The following is a 13,774-nucleotide window of genomic DNA, read 5'->3' on the forward strand; positions in this document are numbered from 1 at the left end:
CTGTATGTATGTATGTATAGATAGATAGATAGATAGATAGATAGATAGATAGATCTCTCTCTATCTACCTACCTACCTACCTATATACATATATTATATTATAAAATATATATAACATAACTACAAATCATGGAGCCATATCTCTAAATGTTGATGTTGACCTGGCTTTTGTTGTTTAAGTGAGGGCACCTTCTCTTCCTCCTTCCATCAGAAGAATGTATTGATTTATTATATTTATAAAGCGCCAACATATTATGCAGCGCTGGACATTAATTTAGGTTACAGACCATATTTAGGGGTGACATACAGCAATAAGACAATACAGGAAATCAAGAAAACCAGATCACGCAGCACAGTATGAGTACCTGGTAATGCTTAGTCACTGGATGGGAGCATGGAGATTAGGTAAGTAGAATTCACTCAAGAGTTCACTCAGATCCATAGGATAGATGTACGGTAGTGGAGGTGTGTGTGAAGAATAATGCACAATCTCATGGAAATGTTACTGTGACATTGCTCAATATGAGGTCAAAATGGCATCTCCTCATTTCTGGTCACTGTTTTGTAGACACAATGCTGATGTCATCACTAAAGAGCAAGGGAAAGGTTACAGACAAAGATGAGCTGTATAGCAGCTGCTATGGCTGTGACTGCTCTCCTCAAATATAGATGTCTGCTGCACTTTACCTAGATTTGTCCATATGGTTTCATATGTTGAGGGATTTGCCAGAAAAAAAAGATCTGTTAAACTGGACTAAATTACACTGGAAGAGGTCTATTTTTTCTGATTTATAGTGTGTGTTAATAAAAAAAATGTTTTTGTTTTAAAAGTACTATTATGTTTTTTTCCTCTCCCTCTAGCCATTTGCCAAGCCATAGTATCACCATCTATCCCACCGTTACCAACAAAATTAGTGACAAGCAGAGACTTATTCAGCCTTATATCCACAATTACTCATGGCTGCTTTTCACTGCTTTGGCTCTCTACTGCTCTGACTTGGCTAGTGAAGGAGAACTGGATGGAGATAAGCTTGACCTTAGTGTTGTTTCCAGTGCTCAGATCTTACAAGCAAGCTGTACTGATCTGGTGGCCAGCTGTCTCATGAAAGCTCAGCAAGGAAAGGGTAAGATGTTAACTTAAGGAGATGAAAGGTATTCATGTCCGTCTTATTGTGTTCAAGTAGTATTAAGCTTCCTTGCTGAATGTATTTTTACATTTTATATAGTGCCATTCACTCTTCCCTAAACAGTGAGAAGACCGCCTATTTCTGAAATGCTAGTATAACCTAACGGCGTTTCTGAGGCTACTTTCACACTTACTGCATTGCATCCTGTTGCAGTACTCTCCCCACTGCAGCTTGTGTACGATACAAGTGGCAAAATTGATGCAAGGCTGCTCAAACTCTGCAGTGCACTGCAGCAAGATTCATGCCTAATGCACAGATTAGGCAGCAATGCATGTCTATGGCAACACAGCAAATATAAATGCCCGGTTGCAGCGCACAGATGCAGAGCAACAAAACATCAGTGATGTACTTCCTTTCCAGTAGGGAGCACGTCAATGGTCGGGGTGGAGTCATGCATATTACCCTGTTGGCGCACTCTGTCCTGTGGTAGATAATAAATAATAATATGCACGGGGAAATGATGTGGTGCAATTGTCCTGCCCCCGGGCTCTCTTATCACAAGACAATCGTACCGCACAATGGGCCATATGCAATTCACTTTTTCTCCTGAGTTTTCTCCTTGGAAATAATTTTTCATCTTCGATTTAAAAACACTTTTTAGCACATTGCAATGTAAAAAGTAGGTAAAAAAGTACTGTCAAAATTATTTTGAATATTTGTTTGCTTTCTGGTGGTTTGAAAGGCACTTATTTACAAGTTGTGAAAATATCACCTTGGAGAAAACTTAGGTAAAAAAGTGAATTGCATATGGCCCAATATGTCAAACTACCCTCAAAGTTTACTTAACCCTCTTTACTAAGATTACTAATTCTTACTAGTTTACTTACTAGTTTACTAAGGGTGACCATAGCTGGCATGAAACTACATTGTTATCGTACATTCAAGGGGAACAATGGGGGTGATTCAGTCAAATGGAAACCAGTGGACCACCAGCAATCCTACCCCAAGTTTATTAAACATTGTCTACTATTAGGCATGAAAGCTTCACAGGCCTTACAGGAGTCATATCAGAACACAGCAGGGTCGCTGAATAGTTACTAAAGTAGTGGTTGTGGAATTACGGGGATTGTGCCTAGACCCATATTAAGCATTATTCTGCAGTATGGAAATGCTAATAGCTCAGAATCCGCAGACCTTTCTGCAATTCTTACTGTTTTCTGATGTGATTCAGGTAAAAATTGCAATATTTTACCACTTGAAAAGATCTATTCCAGGTTTTCAGAATCAGTTATGTTTTTCCAGACTTCTGTATTAAAGCATCTTTGTTGTCTTCTTCAAATATCCACTGGAGCTCAAAAGTCCACTTTTACAGCTAAAACTAGAGTGGCTTCTCCCACATGGCAGTTCTACAGAGTAGTCCTGCATTCTGCACCAAGTCCCACCAGTGGTATTCATCCTATTCTAGTACTTCACAAGTAGAGTCTTGGGGATCTTTACAGAAGCAGATCCTGAGAATGGTTGTTCAGCATGCTAAACTCAGTATATTTTTTCCTTTGATTACTTTGACTAAATACATTTCTGTTTAAAGCTCATTTGAAAACCTGTCTTCATTTTTGGGGGAGACACTGATCAGATACATCAGCAAGATCTAATTTCTGGTGACTTAAAGAGAATCTATATTGTTAAAATCGCACAAAAGTAAACATACCAGTGCGTTAGGGAACATCTCCTATTCCCCTCTGTCACAATTTCGCCGCTCCCCGCTGCATAAAAAGTATTTAAAAACAGTTTTTAAAAGTTTGTTTATAAATAAACAAAATGGCCACCAAAACTGGAAGTAGGTTGATGTACAGTATGTCCACACATAGAAAATACATCCATACACAAGCAGGCTGTATACAGCCTTCCTTTTGAATCTCAAGAGATCATTTGTGTGTTTACCTTCTTTCCCCTGCAGCTCTCATCCACTGAAGAGTGACAGGCTGATTGTTTCTTCCTGCCGACAGCTCTGCGGTGTCTGTAATTCCTCAGCATGTGACCGCCCAGCTCTTTTCATAGCCTAACAGAGGACAATTTATACAGCTTGTAAAGCTCTCTTCTCTCACTGAGAGAGCAGAGAGGCTGCCTAATGTAAATAACACACACGGGAGTGTGCATAGGGGTGTGTGGAGGGGGGGGGGCCTGCATAACAGATCAACAACACTGAAGAGTTGGCAGCCTTCCAGACACAGGGTGACAAATCCGACAGGGGAAAGATAAGTTGATTTATTACAGACGGTGATAGTAGAAAGTGCTGCAGTAAGCCACAGCACATTAGAATAGGTTTAGGAACTTGTAGGATAGAAGAAAAAAGGATGACATTTTTGTTACAGAGTCTCTTTAAAGGATACCACAACTGAACGGTTGTGATAAAATTGACTGCAGCACTGTGTAGGGTATAAGGAGTACATACCTTCCGTGCCTCCAGCCCCCCTACGTCTGCCGCTGTTCTTAGTTTATAGATGCCGGTGTTCGGCGATTTTCCTGACCCTTACCCCGGACATACTGCGCCCTGTGTGCGCAGCATGTCCTTCCCCCTTGCTTCTGGCCGGCGCATAGTGCGAGGCTCAGAAGCACGCTGTCCCCTTTCTGCTGCGTGTGCGCTCCATTACACCGAGCGTCACATGATTAGCATGTGACGCTCTGTGTAATGGAGCGCACACACAGCAGAAAGGGGACAGCGTGCTTCTGAGCCTCGCACTATGCGCCTGCCAGAAGCAAGGGGGAAGGACATACTGCGCACACAGGGCGCAGTATGTCCGGGGTAAGGGTCAGGAAAATCGCCGGACACCGGCATCTATAAACTAAGAACAGCGGCAGACGTAGGGGGGCTGGAGGCACGGAAGGTATGTACTCCTTATACCCTACACAGTGCTGCAGTCAATTTTACCACAACCGATCGGTTGTGGTATCCTTTAAGAATCAACAATCATGAAAAATATTAAAATGTAAAATACTTGTGTATGCAAACATGCAAATTGTCTATTTGCCCAAGAGTAAAGTGAGCTATAAATCTCTATCTTTCCTATGTATCCTCTATCTTTCCTAAATATCTTCTTTCCTACAGTATGTCCCTGTCACTTACAGTAGGTAGTAAAAATCTGGCCGTTTTTGGACTAGTCCATGTCTCTTATGGGGCATTTGTTTTACTCTTTAGAGAAGAACTACCTTGATGTATACAAAGATGTCGGCCAGCTTCCCTACTAGTGTGTACACTATTTTTGCAGTTAGATGAAGAAACTGCTATTCAGTAAATGCTTGAAAACAAAGAAAACCCAGTACTAGTGCAAAACCTGTCAGGTTTTTATTAACTACTGTGACTGCGACATAGGAAAAAGTATTTGTACTTCATTTTACTCTGGACAAATGTTAGGATATATTTATTTTGACATTTTAAAAAATATTGTGATAAAAAGTGCGATAGTGGTGCTTTAATGCGGACCTGAACTCAGAACTTCCTCTCTCCAATGCAACAGCATAATAACCTTTAAGGAAAACATTTCTTTGTTACAGCTGATACAACTGCTACCATAAATCTGCAGTGTATCTACTTCCTGCTTTCATGGAAGCAGGCATATTGTTAATGTCCTGTGCTTTCAAATTAGCACCTCTGCCGTGTCAGTTAGCTGACACAGTTGAGGGATGAAATAACAACTGGTGATTAGACACAGAGGAGGGGGAATTAAACAGTATAAACTCTCTAAATACATACAGGGCGTATTTCTCCATTTTGCTTCTGTCCTGTGTTCGGGTCTACTGAATCAACTACCATGTATGCAATCTGAAATGATCTAGTTATCACAGTAAAGGTGGCCACTCACTGGTCAATTTCTTCAGCCTTTCTGTCAGATTTAGTCACTTTAAAAAACGACTGCAGATGACCGCATCGTAGTCTGCCTGCTGCATTTTTGTCATTTTAGCTTGTATGCCCGAAAATTGCTTTTAATTTTTCGGATCTAATGTGAATATTTTCCACTTTACTTTGTAGCTAGCACTACTGTATCTTGAAGAGTTGTATTTTTTTTCCCACATGCTTTCTGTAGGTGACAGAGCGTCGTCTTTGCTGTCCATGTGGGCTGCTAATGATCCGGGCTCTGAAGATAAAGCTTCCCCTGTTACCCCCAGCAATAATCTTCCTGAGACTGATAAAGATTCCTCATCAAAGAAAGCCATTGATGTCACAGAAAATCCTGCAGTGCCAGAAAAGGTATTTATGACAATGCAAATCTGAAACAGAAGATCAGTAGTTTACTTCCAGTCTAAAATAGAGTGCAATGTAATACTCTCTATTATTGCTGCAAGGATTGGGGGCTGGTAGGATTATTACCCACTGGCCCATAATACTCCACCTCCCTCCATGGCAAAGCCTATGTGACGGGTTTTTTCTAAAGTCTTTAGAAGCTCTGTGGCTAATCTCACCTGCTTGCTGCGGCAGCCATGGCCTAACTGGTGTCTGCTGAGCTGGAAGTGGGGGTGCTTCAGAAGACTTTAAGAAACATGTCCGAGACTGTCGTACAGGGGGATGGAGGAGTAGGGTAATAAATTATGAGTGATTACCCCTACCACCTGCTGATACTTCAGCCATAATAGAGCTTTGCATTGCAGGCCCCCTACTTTACACTGGAAGTACTCCTTTCAGCGGTCATTCAAACAAGGAGCGTATTGTTCAAAAGCAATTTTTTCATCAAATTCTACCTGAGCTTAGTGTGTTCTGCAGGTGTGGCATGCTGCATATTAGTGGGTTTTGTGACCTAATCAAGTCAGTGGAATCGCATTGTAAAACTGAATACCAATAATAAAAATGCATTTTTGTTTATGCCATTTCTAGGATTAATACCCAGAGGTCATTTCCAGTGTTCGATGCAGTGCAATGCTACGGGCCATCTATCTATTGCTGCTCCTACCCTGACCCAATTGACCTAGTTTTTACTTTCTGTCCTATTGATACTAAAAAGGAATCTATTTACATCCGATTCAATCAGAGTGATCGGGGGGGGGGGGGGGGGGGGTGTAGGGGGAAGCCCGTGCATGGTCCAGAGGCTTTCCCGGTCTTCCTAAGCCCTTCCGTTCATCTGCTGGGACCCTTCTTACAACATGCAATTATAATTGTTAAATGTTGCTCGCGGCTCTGCGTAAGTAAGCGTCTGCACTGGTGCAAAGTACAGTTTGCGCAGTAGTACAGAGCTGTTCGTGCACAAGCGGTTCCATGATACTACACAAAGGCAAAACCTACTTGTACCAGCGTGGTGCAGCCGTGCTCATATATGGAGGGGAGCCCGGCCAGCAGCAGTGGGGTGGGGGACATGGGGAAGCATCCAGAGTTGGTGTATACCTACAGACTTATTACTTTTGGGGCTGTATATGTTTTTAATTGTAGTAATACTGATGCTATTCTTTCTACTTTGCAGAAGGAGGATGACGAAGAACAAGAGCACCCTACCGAGCAAGATCTGTGTAAGTTATACATACAAGTTTGTGCTTTAAGTCCATGGTCATTGTCGACTATTTCTCATGCATCCAGTATTCATTTTTTTCGCTTCCACTATTGCACAGTTACTGGAGACTTCTTGAAGAAGCATACTGTTGACAAGGTTGAAATCCCAAGCTCAAACCAAGTGTTTGCGGAATGCTCTCAGGAACGGATATTGGGACTGATAGCAGCCATGCTGCCTCCTTTAAATTTAGTAAGTTTTAGTTTGTCTTTTTAGAAAAATGACACCTGATAGCTCATTGTGTAAGGCATTCTTAAGCTGCATATACACACTCAATTTGTGTCCCCCGTCAGGATTGGGTTCGATCCTTCCGGCAACACTGTGATGCACAAGCATTGTACAGTTTCTATTTCAAGAGAGGAGGGAAAGGGTGGCATGACAAGCGATGAAGCAGCTTCTGGCAGGTGGGGTGAGGACAGAAACAATGCGGTCACCAAAGAGTTTTCGTGCTGGATCTTAATGTAATGTTGGGAAACACAAGATTCCCTTCGGAAACATTCCTGAGCAACCACCTCGGCCGAGTATCATCTAGCAACTGTGCCAGTTTTAGTCTCTTTAAAGTGGCCTTACACCTGTACACTTGGTGGCCGATTGACCATCAGATTTGATAATTATCAAATCTAGTGAAAATTGGTGCTTTAGGCTGAAATTGGTCACATGTATCGATAGGACATGCTGGAAAACCTCAGGCTGATTGGTTCGATCAGGTGCGTGGCGGTAACAGCGTGCGATAATCGTGGATAAACTCTTCGGAAACCCCCAGCCAGTTTCCCCAAATGTAGATGTTACCCCCCGACTAATCCCTGCAAGGTGTACATTTAAAGCTTCTATCAACCCAGAATTGGACACAGCAAATTTTAATAATTAGTAGATACATGGACTTATTAAAGAGACACTGAAGCGAAAAAACAAATATGATATAGTGAATTGGTTGTGTACTATGAATAATTACTAGAAGATTAGCAGCAAAGAAAATATTCTCATACTTTTATTTTCAGGTATATAGTGTTTTTTCTAACATTGCATCATTCTATAATATGTGCAGAATACACAACACTCAGCATTCAAAATGAGTCTTTCAGAGCAGTCTGTGAACTAATGAACTCTCCTCTGGCAGAGGAAAAGTAAATAGTCCAGGAACAGTTGAGATAATAAAAGTCAGATAGCAGCCCTCTCCACCACTAACTTAGTCGGAGAGCTTAATGGCTTGTTTGCATAGAGATAACAACTGGAGTTTCTCAACTCTTCCTGTACTGGAAACAATTACACTGATGTATCTGATCTTAATGTTTTATTTCTTAGCTGTGCTACACATACAAATCATAATATCATCATTTTTTTTTCGCTTCAGTGTCTCTTTAAGATAATAAGGGCGGTCGATATCGTTCACTTTGGCTGAGTTTCATCTATCTGTGTAAGGGACTTAAACCTATTAACCCCTTCAGACTTAAAATTATGTTCTTGGTATTTATATTAATGTGGTTACTCTACTGGAGAATAGGGTGAAGTTTTGACTGTAGAATGAGCAGAACTCGTATGTTTATTGTCTATAACGGGGTGAGGGGATTTGCAATGGTGAAAAAGAATGATTATGCCTGGAGCTGATCTTTAAAGAAATGCAAGAAACAATATTAGTTACAGTGAACATTTTTCTCTTGCAGGATGTAGTGCACTCCATAGCAAATCTTCAGCAAGTACTGCCATTGATGTTTGAAGTTGTTATTGCCAATGCTGGCCACTTAAATGAATCCTATCATTTAACCTTGGGCCTTCTTGGGCAGCTAATCCTTAGACTAAACCCATGTGAGGTGGATGTTGCTGTTAAAAACGTCCTGTCTTCCAAGCACATTATGCAAGCTGCAGGTGATGGGAGCACTGTGCCAGATGGATGGATTACAACTCAGCTGCTGTTTTCTCTTGGAGCTGTATGCCTGGACAGGTGTGTGCTTTACTTTCCATATCCTGATGCCCAAACATGATGCAGCCTTTATTCATTCATTACAGCTAAAGGTCATATGTTGCAACCAAATGAATTTCTACAGATTTATATGCAGACAGGTGTCATTTATAATTAATGTGCCATTTTTTTTTCCATTCACAGCAAAGTTGGTCTTGATTGGGCCTGCACTATGTCTGATATTCTGCAGGAGTTAAATGGCTCTCCAAAATGGAACACCGTGATTACTGCTTTCACAGATCACTGCATAGAACAGCTGCCTCACCAGTTGAAAAACACCAATCTCTTCACTTTATTAGTCTTAGTCGGCTTTCCAGAGGTAAGTTTACAGATGCAAACCTTAACTCCAGGCAGATATTTAGGTACAGGGATGAAATGCAGCATCATGTGTGAATTGTTGAACCTGCCAAAAAGTATCTGTTCTATGTGAGTGCTGTGAAGGCTCCATAGAAAAGTTAAAACAAGTATTTTACCTTCCCCAAGTACTGTTAGATATTTGAATGTTCAGGTGTAGAGTACCTCCCCTTTCTGCTTCGCAGTGTTCACTTCTCTTTTTACAATATAAAACAGCACACAGTCATTTCAGTGGTTTGTGTGTCTAGTGCTGCGTAGTGCTGTGTAGCAAGAGTGAAAATGTGTTCCCACTCCCCTGTACTGCTATCTCAAACATTTGTGGAGCCAATTGCTTGTTGCGGAGATTATACTGATTTACAGCCCCGAAACATATACAATAGAAATGACAGTGTGGTTTAGAGATGTACATCAGGTACCTCAGCAGCAGGAGTGAAAGTGTGCTCCCATGATGCTATGCTCTGGAGAAGCTACTGCCACAGCGTGGAGTGACTAGATGGGCCGGCCTTTAGTAGCCAATTTATTTAGAGGCTTGAAAGTGCTCCAGGCATTTTTATTTTAGCACATTATTTTTGTTTGTTACATTTCTTTTGCTTCTAATTAGTACTGCTGTAATGTGTATTTATGGCCACTTGTCACTAGGGGACAGAGTGAGACAATAACAGTTTCTATATTGTCTGCTAGTAGAGAAAGATCAAAGCATTCCAAGAATTTACAGCACAATGAGTTCTGCCAACCGAGGTCAAAAGAAGTGCACTTATCTCAAACAAGATACCTCTATTGAAGCTGCTAATGTATTAATTACCTACTCAGGGTTGTTACAGAATTATATTTTTTTTTCTTCTACATTATATGCTGCTGTGTTTAAACTTCAGTTATGTGCGCCTTATGTATGCTTTAAAATCTGCAGTTTGTTTTTTTCTTTTGTTGTTGCAGGTTCTCTGTATGGGAGCTCGATCTGTATATCTGGATAATGCCAAAGAGCCTCATGACATTGTCATATTGAAACATTTCAGTGAGAAAAATAAAGCAGCGATCGTTGATATTAAAACACGAAAGAGGAAAACTGGTATGTATATTGAGTTGCTGCTTTTATACTCAAGAAGGCCTTAAGGTGGTTTCTTACAGGGAACTTCTGTTAATCATGACACTGATTACTAAACTTGCCTGCTGTAGGGATTTTAATCATGAATCTTCATTACATTACACTACATGCAGCAAAGCTTGAGAATGGAGGTTTATCTCTGAAACATTGCTATGATGGCTGCTATGTATATTGGAAAATAAAAGAGCACATACAGTGGAGGAAATAATTATTTGACCCCTCACTGATTTTGTAAGTTTGTCCAATGACAAAGAAATGAAAAGTCTCAGAACAGTATCATTTCAATGGTAGGTTTATTTTAATAGTGGCAGATAGCACATCAAACGGAAAATCGAGAAAATAACCTTAAAGGGGTTCTGTGGGGGTTTCTGAAGATAAAAACTGCCACTTACCTTGGGCTTCTATGAGCCCCATGCAGCGGTAATGTCCCACGACGTCCTGCTCCCATCCGCCGTTCCCCGTAGCCGGCACCGGGCTATTATTCGTCTGACATACAGACGAATAATGCGCGTTGCCATGCTTCCGCTCGCGTCATCTGAGGCTTACTGTGCATGCGCAGTACCACGGAGCCTTGTACTGCGCCTGCGCAGTAAGCTTCCGATGACGCAGGCGGAAGCGAGCGGGTGCGCGGCCACTCTAGCGCAGCCGCAGTTGGATCCCATGCCGCTTAGACCGGGGCCAGCGGCGGAGAACGGCAGATGGGAGGAGGACGGCGTGGGACATTACCGCTGCACGGGGCTGATAGAAGCCCAAGGTAAGTGTCCGTTTTTTTCTTCCACAACCCCCCACAGAACTCCTTTAAATAAAAGATAGCAACTGATTTGCATTTCATTGAGTGAAATAAGTTTTTGCACCCTCTAACAATAAAAGACTTAATACTTAGTGGAAAAACCCTTGTTTGCAAGCACAGAGGTCAAACGTTTCTTGTAATTGATGACCAAGTTTGCACACATTTTAGGAGGAATGTTGGTCCACTCCTCTTTGCAGATCATCTCTAAATCCCTAAGGTTTCGAGGCTGTCTCTGTGCAACTCTGAGCTTGAGCTCCCTCCATAGGTTTTCTATTGGATTAAGGTCCGGAGACTGACTAGGCCACTCCATGACCTTAATGTGCTTCTTCTTGAGCCACTCCTTTGTTGCCTTTGCTGTATGTTTTGGGTCATTGTCGTGCTGGAACACCCATCCACAACCCATTTTCAGTTTCCTGGCAGAGGGAAGGAGGTTGTCGTTCAGGATTTCACGATACATGGATCCATCCATTTTCCCGTTAATGCGATTAAGTTGTCCTGTGCCCTTAGCAGAAAAACACCCCCAAAGCAAAATGTTTCCACCCCCATGCTTGACGGTGGGGACGGTGTTTTGGGGGTCATAGGCAGCATTTTTCTTCCTCCAAACACAGCGAGTTGAGTTAATGCCAAATAGCTCTATTTTGGTCTCATCAGACCACAGCACCTTCTCCCAGTCACTCACAGAATCATTCAGGTGTTCATTGGCAAACTTCAGATGGGCCTGCACATGTGCCTTCTTGAGCAGGGGGACCTTGCGAGCCCTGCAGGATTTTAATCCATTGCGGTGTAATGTGTTTCCAATGGTTTTCTTGGTGACTGTGGTCCCTGCTAATTTGAGGTCATTCACTAACTCCTCCCGTGTAGTTCTAGGATGCTTTTTCACCTTTCTCAGAACCATTGACACCCCACGAGGTGAGATCTTGCGTGGAGCCCCAGAGCGAGGTCGATTGATGGTCATTTTGTGCTCCTTCCATTTACGAACAATCGCACCAACAGTTGTCACCTTCTCTCCCAGCTTCTTGCTAATGGTTTTGTAGCCCATTCCAGCCTTGTGCAGGTCTACAATTTTGTCTCTGACATCCTTGGACAGCTCTTTGGTCTTTCCCATGTTGGAGAGTTTGGAGTCTGCTTGATTGATTGATTCTGTGGACAGGTGTCTTTTATACAGGTGACTAGTTAAGACAGGTGTCCTTAATGAGGGTGACTAATTGAGTAGAAGTGTCTAACCACTCTGTGGGAGCCAGAACTCTTAATGGTTGGTAGGGGTTCAAAAACTTATTTCACTCAATGAAATGCAAATCAGTTGCTATCTTTTATTTAAGGTTATTTTTTCGATTTTCCTTTTGATGTGCTATCTGCCACTGTTAAAATAAACCTACCATTGAAATGATACTGTTCTGAGACTTTTCATTTCTTTGTCATTGGACAAACTTACAAAATCAGTGAGGGGTCAAATAATTATTTCCTCCACTGTACAAGATATTGGATGGTGCCGGCATTCTCCTTTATTACCAGTCTTTGACCAAGAGTGCTGCCAGGTCTTGCCACGGCACATTAAGAAGCGACTCTAGAGGGGTGCCTCACTCTTCCCTACAAAATAATGAGTCTTCAGGAAGAAGCGCCTCATCTTCTTTCTGCTGGTACTTCTTGGAATGTTATTGCAGAAGTAATCTTGGCACATTGCCGCACCGGGTGGTTTATAATCCTGTGTATGGACAGGGGGTTGAGGAGACTGTATAGTTATGCTTTTACCTGCTCATATTATATCAAGATTCCTACCAGACAATCTAATTTCTGTTGTATGAAAAATGTCTTACCATGTATTCCACCCTAAGAAGGTGGTAAGTCTATATTGGGTGGCACAGGTTTATAGCGTTTGTCCACTCTATACATCCCGTACTAGGCCCCAACTAGTAGTGGTCGAGACCTTTTAAATGGTAGAGATATGCCTAGAGGAGTTTTGACCTTGTGGCAACTCTGTCTGTGCTCCTCTGAGACCACTGAGACTGCTGTAAGCGCTTGCGCAGCAATAAGGAAGATGCCAAGAGCACAGAGTGGTCACAAGGAACCAACTGCCTGCCTGAGGCATATACCTTCCTTTCAAAGGTCCCAACCACTACTGGTTGGGGCCTAGTGTGGGATGGATAGCAGAGGGAGGGAACAGACAACGCAATCCAGGAGTAGGTACCATTCTGGATATGTGTATACTGTTGGGGGGGGGGGGGGGGAGAGATCAGATATCCTTTAAAGGGAACCTTAACTGAGAGGGAAAAGGATGTTTCCTTTTAAACAGTACCAGTTGCCTGGCAGCCTGCTGATCTCTTTGGCTGCAGTAGTGGCTGAATCACACACCTGAAACAAGCATGCAGCTAATCCAGTCTGACTTCAGTCAGAGCACCTCATCTGATCTGCATACTTGTTGAGCGGCAGTGGCTAAAACTATTAGATACACAGAATCAGCAGGAGAGTCGGGGCAACTGGTATTATTTGAAAAGGAAAACCCCATATCCTTCTCAGTTTAGGTTCCCTTTAAGCCAGAGGTGTCAAATTCAATCACATAAGGGGCCAAAATCCAAAACAAGTCGTGGGCGAAATTATTTCGTAAGATTTAACATTTATTGACTCAAACTAAGTGGCATTACTTTAGCAACCGATGGGGGCCTGTTCCTCCCCCTTCTGCAGAGTTGTGCAGTCAAGCGGTTTAAAGTGGACCTGAACTCAGAATTTCCTCTCTGCTGTAAAACATAACCCACAGCATATAATAACCATTAAAGAAAAAACGTTCCTTTGTTACAGCAGATGCAAAGACTGCAATGAATCTACAGTGTGTCTACTTCCTGTTTCAGGGAAGCAAAGATAGGGTTAACATTCTGTGTTTACAAGTTAGCTGCTCTGCTGTGGCAGAGGAGATTCCTG

At 42.2% G+C, this 13,774-nt stretch overlaps 1 protein-coding gene across 2 annotated transcripts in view; it reads left to right on the forward strand.

Moving 5' to 3' along the window:
- ZZEF1 (zinc finger ZZ-type and EF-hand domain containing 1) overlaps positions 1-13,774 on the forward strand; it is a 226,841-nt gene that overhangs the window by 136,755 nt on the left and 76,312 nt on the right. For both annotated transcript variants that reach the window (XM_068268505.1, XM_068268506.1), the window contains 7 exons: positions 862-1,124; positions 5,210-5,373; positions 6,575-6,620; positions 6,720-6,850; positions 8,320-8,597; positions 8,760-8,934; positions 9,903-10,035. In XM_068268505.1, coding sequence (XP_068124606.1) covers positions 862-1,124; positions 5,210-5,373; positions 6,575-6,620; positions 6,720-6,850; positions 8,320-8,597; positions 8,760-8,934; positions 9,903-10,035 — 1,190 coding nt within the window. The remainder of the gene's footprint in view (positions 1-861; positions 1,125-5,209; positions 5,374-6,574; positions 6,621-6,719; positions 6,851-8,319; positions 8,598-8,759; positions 8,935-9,902; positions 10,036-13,774) is intronic.

The sequence above is a fragment of the Hyperolius riggenbachi genome, chromosome 2 (assembly GCF_040937935.1).
Source record: "Hyperolius riggenbachi isolate aHypRig1 chromosome 2, aHypRig1.pri, whole genome shotgun sequence".
NCBI lineage: Eukaryota > Metazoa > Chordata > Amphibia > Anura > Hyperoliidae > Hyperolius > Hyperolius riggenbachi.